We start from the raw sequence: 8708 nt of genomic DNA on the forward strand, positions 1-8708 counted from the left end.
CTCTCAGGCTCATCAGGCTGCAGTGAGATTGTACAGCCAGAGCCATAGATTGGAGTCATTTAGCCGCTCTGTCTCCCCGAAATGGATGCGTGTGACACTTGGATGGGAAATTATGCAGCACACGAAGAGGAAATACATTTTAATCGCTGTTTAAGCGGCCGTTCTCATCAGGGGGAGAGGGATCCATCTCCATATTTAGACAGAGGAAACGGATAAATAGGTTAAACCTCTTTTCCACAACTCAATAAAGACATATGGGGTTGTAAAAACGGAAGCTGCATCTTAATAAAGAAGCAATTTGTCTGCCTCGCCGGCTTGGCAGCTGATGGTGAAGTGCTGTGTTAATGGCGTATGTTTCTTTAAAAGGGGGGTGGGGGGGTGGGCAGAAAGTTTTTCCCATTTTACTTTTCTTGGCTAAGTAACATCAAAGCGAACGCCGGAATAATAGGTGAATACATTAAAAATGTTCGTTTACCATGGCTGACCCTGTTAAAATGCAGCGAGTCGTTGCGGCCCGCGATAAAGGAAAGGTATAATTGGTTTGCCGCCTTGTTCTGCCTCTTGGAGTGAAGAAAGGTTTGGGTTTGCGCCGTCGTGTGGATGAGTGATAAAGAGCGCTCTCATGACTGCAGGCAGCGCACGATGTAAATTGCTTCCCAGGTTTCGTTGCGGGAAATCTCTCAGAACCAATTTAGTTTTATCTTTGCGAGGTGTCCGGCTTTGTTTTTTTTTTTTTTCCTGACTTGTTTTCCGGGATGGGTTTGACACTTTGCGCGCTCTCATGGCTGGCTGCATTTGGTAACGCATAGTCGTGTCGTTGGCTTCGCGTGCCCTGGTCTTGTTGGCCTCCTAGCTGTTATAGAGGTACAGAAATGTCTTGTGTCCTGTTGGAAATGTTTGGCATGGGCCGGGGCTCTGCCGGTGACGGAGAGCCTCCGCCCTGACCCCCCTCGCTCCCCCCTCCCTCTCTCTCGTCCAGAACCGCGTGGAGATCAACGACGTGGAGCCCGAGGTCTTCAAAGAGATGATGTGCTTCATCTACACGGGCAAGGCGCCCAACCTGGACAAGATGGCCGACGACCTGCTGGCAGCCGCGGACAAGGTAAGGCCGGAGAGGAGCTCTTTCAAACAATGGCACAGTCAGTCCTCGCAGCCATGAGCCCTACATGCACGCAAACGCAAGCATAAAGACACACACCACAAAAGACTGCATAATTCATGGGTAATTATTACCGATAGAAACCGCCTGTTCTGATTCCTGAAGGACCGCATGCATCACAGTTTCAGATTTCACCATTAACATAACCTATATGACTGAACATGACAAAGAACGTGGTGATTGAGGAGCACACCAAAGGGCGGACAGTGGAACCTCTGTTGGTGGGTCCATTATACCAGCACCGTCACTCCCCTCCCCAGCCAGGCCGTATGACTATTATTTTCCTTTTCTCAGCCTGCCATGATTTCAGTTTTCAAGGATACCCATCCATTGTGTGGTGCGTGTGGGTCACGCAGATTGTGCGAGACTTTGTGCGGAGGCTCCTGCCCGGATGAGCTCACCGTTTCTTGCGCGCCCACCTCGACTTCTCCTCCTGTTTTGTCCTGTTTTTTCTTTGTGTGTGTGTTTCATTCGCTGTCTATTAATAGTGGCATACGCGCGTCTTCAGCGGCAGGCCGCCGGGAGGCGGGTAATAAAGGCCCAAGGCCACGCACGGCCCAGCGGTCCCGAGGCCGCCCCGCGCATTAGGCGCATCTTGCCTCTCGCGCATCGCGTCTCGGCGTGAACTCGTCAATCACAAATTTCAATACCGCCACTTACAAAGGACGGAGCCATGATGGAGGCCGGGTGGAGGGGGCGGCTTGGATTGGCCGCACTCTGAGGCTGAAATGAGCCGGTGTGGATGATGTCATGCCTCCCTCTGTTTTTGGTTCTTACGGCGTGCTAAGTGCCGGTAAACTGGAGAAAGTGCACGCAGCATATAGTGGAGAATAAAAAGCTCAGGGTTTTTTTAATACGTCAGTGAATCTGTACTCATGTACACTACCGTAAACAATGGCTCTTCTGATCTTCCATTTCTCCTCCCACAACCTTCCTGTGTGTGTCCCCTTCTTCTGTCTTACCCTGCATTATCCTCTCACTTCCTGTTATCCTCCCTACACCACTTTCTCGGCCCTTCCTCAATCCCTTCACCCCTCTTGCTGCCTTTGTCTCTCTCCAAATTGCTCTGTCTCTCCATTTTTCCCCCTCCTCCGCTTCAACTCCATCCCCTCTCCCTCTCTGTCCCTTTGCTGCCTCCTCCTTCTCCCTTTCTTTTCCCTCCCTTCCTGTACTCCCCCCCCCCCCCCCCCCCCCCAGTACGCTCTGGAGCGGCTGAAGGTGATGTGTGAGGATGCCCTGTGCACCAGCCTCTCGGTGGAGAACGCGGCGGAGATCCTCATCCTGGCTGACCTGCACAGCGCTGACCAGCTCAAGACCCAGGCCGTCGACTTCATCAACTAGTGAGTGATTCTGTCCCCGCCCCTCCTCCCGCTTCTCTTCCAAACAACTCCTCCCACTGACATCTCAGCATGGCGACCCTCTATGCTCAGAGTATTTCATTTTTTACTCTGACAGAAAAGATCTGCATAGTATCAATCAATCAGTTCAGGTCAGCAATTTAGCTGTTTAGTTTCAATATCACCTGTATAGATCGCACATTTATGCACTAAAACGGCATTGATAGGATAATCCACTGGCAACAGTGTTCTAATAGAAAACAAAGCAAAGAATAGAGCTGTAGATGTGAATGGGTTAAATTCATGGAGAAACCAAGGCCAGCTACCAGCCACCAGCAGCTTGCTGGAATGTGTTGGCTTAGGGTGTGCGAGTTGTGCTTTTCATGCCTTAGCCCAGTTGTCACACTCCAAAACACCTCTCCCGACACTCACGCTGAAACCGAAACGATAATGAACAGAACACCGCAGGAAAACACCCCCCCCCCCCTCCCCTCCATCCCCCCCTCCCGGCTGTAATTCCCTAGCTCACTGGGTAAGGGGGGAGCGCAAGTGCTTTGGAAGTGTTTTGTAATGCAGATTCCCTCTTGGAAACCTCATCATTAATTGTGGCCCTGGTGTTATGACAGTTTAATTTGCTACACTAGCGTTGTTTTTTTGGGGGGGAATTGGCCTCTGGGGACTCCCTGCAGCAAAGCTTTATCAACTGTCCTTTAGGGGAAAAAAAATCAATAACGAAAGATAGTGTAAGAAACAAACCGCATGCTCTAACCAATATAATGACCCTGCCCCCCCCCCCCCCCCCCCCCTTTTAGCAGGCCTGGCTGCAGTGTCAGCCCTGAACTAGTCTCAGGCAGGAACAGGGTGAATTGTGGGACCTCTTGTACTTCTGATGATGGCTTACATTTTATTTTGTTTATACAGGTCTGATTAATCAACTCTGTATCTGTTGTTGGTGCCACGCTGTGCTGAACATCATGTCCCTGCCGCTTGCATCTGAAATATTTCCAGGCGTGCGCACTTCACGTTAATTCAGGGTTAAGAAAAGAACTGTAAACAGTAACCTAAAATGAATCTGAACAGGGATTACGATGAGCCTGTTTAAAGGTTACGGAGGGATGGCGGAGCGCTGGTGGGGACAGACGATAGGCGGCTGGGGCAGAGAGGGGGGAGGTCTAACGCGGCAGCGGGTTCAGAACATCACTGCCCAAATCAAGATTTGACCATAATTGTTTTTACATGTAGCAGTGTAGCACAGTGGTAAGGAGCAGGGCGCTCGTAACCGAAAGGTTGCTGGTTGGATTCCCTGCTGGGACACTCTTGGACAAGGTACTTAACCTAGAATTGCCTCAGTAAATATCCAGCTGTATCAATGGATAACATGTAAAAATTTTTACCTACGTAAGTTGCTCTGGATAAGAGCCCCCGCTAAATGCCTGTAGTGTAATGTAATGTAATGAACTGACTGTATGCACAGTACATGGAACCTTTTGTAATGTGTAAGTCAGCTTGGCAGGGAACAGCACTGTCATCTGCACATGTAACCAGTAAGCAGTTTGGTGTTCAGGTGTGCACTCAGAACAGTCCGCACACTTAAGGATCTCTGCCTGTGAATCCATCCAGCCACGTGTAGCTTCTCTGAACTTCTCTGACTTGACCATTTATTTGGTAAAGGAGATTTTTAGCAGGGTTTTTACAATCGTCTGGGATATCCCCATCTTGACCCAGTTTGCTGCTTATGACTGTTTGCGGTGCATGTGTTGATTGGAACGTGCTTTAGGGAAGAGCAACAGCACCCAGCTAATTTTGTTTTGGATGTGATTAATCTCTGCGGTTGACCTGAAAAAAGTAAAAGTGCTCAAAATAGTATTTATGTCCCTTGGGAGTGCCTAATGAAAGCACCAGAAAATTCCATTAATAAGAGACATTAAATGCCTTTAATGGAAACCAACAGAAAGACTTGCATAAATGCTAGGCAGTAGGTAAGTGGAGCTTGTAAGTAATAGTCTTGCATAAAAATGTAGATGTTTAAAATATATTGAAAATGTTGAGTCCCTCAGTTCCTTTCCGCTGGCCCTCACTACATTACATATCACCTCCCCCTCGTTTAACTGTCATTGAGCTCCTCCTATCCTTTGGCTCTAATTGGCTGTTCCCCCTCCCACTGCAACTTGTGTTCTAGGGTGAGAGGTGATGGTGACAACAGCCCCCCCCCCCCCCCGCCATGGGTGAACTGTAGGATTTAGTATGAGCTGAACTCTCAGCTGCATAACCGAACCTTTCATTGAAGCATTAATTGGCCTTGTATATTTCCTTTGACCTTTGAGCAGCTTTTCAGCAGGTAGAGATTGTTGAAATAAGTCAACAGCTGTCAGCTGGGCTGTAATAAAGTCCAGATGAGAGGGAGTAGGGGTCAACACTGTAGCACCCAGGGCTGACAAGTACCAGCCCGCATCATTCAAATGTCACTTTTGTGTGCTTTCTTATTCCTCCGCAAATTAGAAACAAGGTACCCAAACAACAACAAAAAAGCAGTCTTGACTCAACATTATTCCAAGTGCATATATTATTAAAATCATATCTTATTAAAGAAGGGGGGGTGTCGTTATTTTTTTTGTGCACATTCATCAGTCGCTGACAGACTGACTGGCACGGTGCAACAAAACCCGGATTTAAGAGCATCAGAAAAGGTTGGCGCGGGTAACTTCCAGCATCACCCCCCCCCCTCCCTCCACCCCTCACCTCTCCCTCCACCGCTCACCCCTCCCGGCTTGAGTTTTAATAACCTGCGGCGGTTCTCAGGTGGGCCCTCAGACAGACAGATTTGTTACCTGGCTGAGCGGATAGAGGGGCCGCAGACGCACGCCGACGGCAACTGCAGAGTCTTGCATCGCTCACGGTGACTGCGAGGTCAGACCAGCAGCGCACCGCCACACTTCTGTTACAAATTGACATGCCAGAGAGAGAGAGAAAGAGAGAGAGAGAGGGAGGGAGAGAGGGGGAGAGACAGAGGGAGGGAGAGAGAGGGAGAGAGAGAGGGAAGGAGGGAGAGAGAAAGGAGGAGAGAGAGAGGGGTAGAGACAGAGGGAGAGGGAGAGCGAGAGAGACCGCTCCTCGGCCACAGCTGCTGCCGCTGCTGATCCATTCTGCTGCCAGGGGCACCTCTGATGAGCCCTAAAGACCGAATCGATGACTGTGTGCGTGGAGGGGTCGGTGAGGTTGGTTTGAGGTGGGGTGTGGTGGCTGCAAGGGCTCTGGCTGGTTATGGGAGGATGACCTGCCGTCCTCACTGCGGCTGGAAGGTGGAGGCCGTCTCTGCCTCCCGGCAGCCAGAGTGCAGAAGGTTGAGGAGCTGTGGAAGACGATGACTGATGTCGTAGTGCACCTGGCTTCCGTTGCCTCGTCAGATTGCACAAGTTAACTTGTGCTAGGGCTTGAATGGCGTTACGCTCACACTCACTGGTCTGAGAGTGTTGTTAGCCTGGTCTGACACTGTTGCTCATTTAACTTGAATGGACACACTTATGTTCTGTTGTGCTGGAAGTCCCTCTGGATAAGAGTGTCTGCTAAATGCATGTGATGTAATGTAATGTAAGAGGTGTGGCTCTGCCCAGTCCAGCTCTCCATCACTCACCCTCCCCTATCAGAGCCCGCATTGCTCTGCCAGCAGTCGTTATGGCGTGGCCTGTCCTCATTGAAGCCACACTCAGTTTGGAGAGCGCGGCACGCACACCAGACAAGCGGTACACAGACGCCTAGGAGCGCTCCTTAGTGTGACCGCACATACTCCGTGTCATTAAAGGCTGTTTATTCGCCAGCATGAAAGTGCAACAGAGCACCCCTTGGGGTGACATGAGGGAAGCTCCCGCAGCCTCAGTGAGTCATGGCGGCATCTCCTCGGGGGCTGTCACAGACGAGCAGGCCTTGATGGGACCTACATTAGGGTGCGGTAATGACACAAGGCTACGGGGGGCGCTGCCAGGGAGCACCAGGGCCTTTCAGGTAGAGAGGTGTGCAGCTGAACCCTTTCCTGTCTGCACAGACCACAGTTGGTGCCCATAGCGGTTATATAGCTAAATGAAGATCCTGCTTAGTGTGGGCTGTGGGCTACATCAGGGTTTATGGAGACCTCAGCTGTTGGTGTGGGGATGGACTGCTTGTTATCTTGTCAGTATCCAGTATGTTAGTGCGGTATGGTGTGTGTGTGTTTGTTTGTCGGGGGTGGCAGTGTAGCATAGTGGTAAGGAGCAGGGCTTGTAATCGAAAGGTGACTAGTTCGATTCCCTGTTGAGTACTGCTGCTGTACGCTTGGGAAAAGTCCTTAACCCAGAATAGCCTCAGTAAATATCCAGCTGTATAAAATTGTAACCCATGTAAGTTGCTCTGGATAAGAGCGTCTGCTAAATGACAACAATGTGGTGTAATGAGTGGTTTGATTCCACAATGTGGAGCTAGAGTGACGTACAATTGTCCAAAATGTATTGCGTGTGTGGATTGTGTGTGTGCGTGTGCGTGTGGAGTGTGTGCGTGCGTGTGTGTGTGTATGTGTGTGTATGTGTGCGTGCTAATGTAGATTGAATGTGCAGGAACGCAGAGCACTCGTTGCTGATGCGCTGTCCTCTCCATCTCTCTCTCTCCTCCAGCCACGCGTCGGACGTGATGGAGACGTCGGGGTGGAAGTCGATGGTGGCGTCTCATCCGCACCTGGTGGCCGAGGCCTACCGCTCCCTGGCGTCCGCGCAGTGCCCCTTCCTCGGCCCGCCCCGCAAGCGGCTGAAACAGACCTAGTTCGCCCTGGCTGCGCCCCCTTTACCCTTCCACAGCAAAACGTCTTGCTGCTCTTCCCGTCCTCCTCCGAACTGCAGACACCCAGACGAAACCCGCTGTAACCCTCTCCCCGTTGCCCCCCCTCCAGCCGAAACCGCTGTACTCTCTCTCTCTCTCCACAGCTGATGGGGAAACAAAGCAGGTCGAAACCCGTGAAGGCCAGAGCAGTAGATTCCAGAGTGCCCGCCATACTCCCCCGCCCAGCGCTGGGTAAAAGAGACCGTGTGCATTTTGCATTTGCCTGGTGGGCGAGGGGACTGGGGTGTAGCCCCTGGTGAAGGACTACATTGAATGATTCATCATTGGGTACAAGTACAAAGGAATGGATGAACAGACTATGTGAATTACATCAGCATCAAACCCGGAGGGAAAAGGACAAACAAGCCCCTTTAAAGCTTGGACATCAAAACGCAGTTAATATTTTCCTCAACTTCTTCCATTTGTTTCAAATATTTGCCGTCCTTAACGGCACAGCTTGAAAACGGAGGCGCTTTAAACATGGATGGATGCAGAAGTGGCAATTAGAAGATAAAGACAGTAGGAAAAATACCGCTAACTTAAAAATAGACAAATCTTACAAAGGTTCGCAAGGAGGCAGCACATGACCCAGTTGTCATCAGTCGTTGAAGCTTTGACACAGTCTACAGTACTGGAAAATGAAATGGCACTGTTGATGAAACAGCAGCCCTATTTTTCCTGTTGTTTTCCCTCCCAATGTCTCCTCTTCCACAGACTCTTGATACAGAAAAACTGAAGACCGGAATGGAGGGGGCGGCGGCAGCAATCAGCTGACTGTTGTAGAGACAGCTTGAAGAAAGAGTGCCACATTGAACTCTTGAGATGCATTTTACCTTTAGACAACAGGATACATAAACGAGCTCCTAGAGAACAAAGGGCAGAAAATGTAAATTAAAAAAAAAATTTTGTGACATCTTTGTATTTGAAGTTTTCTCCCAGTAGCACTTGTGTAATTCGGTTGCAAGGGTTCTGCGCGAAAATGAAAAGGGACACTGAGAGCAGAGAACGTCGCTCGATTCTGAGGTGAAAAATCACCAGTAACAATGCGCTATCAGGTCCAATCAGGCATGTAGCTCCTTTTGTGCTTTTGAGTTTTCCTTTTGATTTCAGGAGATAAAAAGACCTCGTGTAGTAAATGTTCTTTCATAGAAGTTTGTACAAACATCAGTGTTTTCAAAAGATGTAAAGAGAACCATTTTTCTCTATGAAAATTAAACAGACTTTTTTTTTTTTTTTTTTTTGGTTTGGGAAAAAAAAAATTGAAATGAACACGTTTTAATGTTCGAGATAACCAAACTATTTCTGTAAGAAAATGGCAAAAAAGCGAAAAATAAAGACATCATCAGATGTTTTTACTCAAATGCATTTGG

At 49.4% G+C, this 8708-nt stretch overlaps 1 protein-coding gene across 1 annotated transcript in view; it reads left to right on the forward strand.

Annotated features, from left to right (window-relative positions):
* LOC118795173 (speckle-type POZ protein) overlaps positions 1-8484 on the forward strand; it is a 31082-nt gene extending 22598 nt beyond the window's left edge. Inside the window, exons 7-9 of the mRNA XM_036553563.1 lie at positions 980-1102; positions 2357-2499; positions 7137-8484. Coding sequence (XP_036409456.1) covers positions 980-1102; positions 2357-2499; positions 7137-7281 — 411 coding nt within the window. The 3' untranslated portion in view covers positions 7282-8484. The remainder of the gene's footprint in view (positions 1-979; positions 1103-2356; positions 2500-7136) is intronic.
* The last annotated feature ends 224 nt before the right edge of the window (positions 8485-8708 follow it).

This window comes from Megalops cyprinoides, chromosome 19 (genome assembly GCF_013368585.1).
Source record: "Megalops cyprinoides isolate fMegCyp1 chromosome 19, fMegCyp1.pri, whole genome shotgun sequence".
Lineage (NCBI taxonomy): Eukaryota > Metazoa > Chordata > Actinopteri > Elopiformes > Megalopidae > Megalops > Megalops cyprinoides.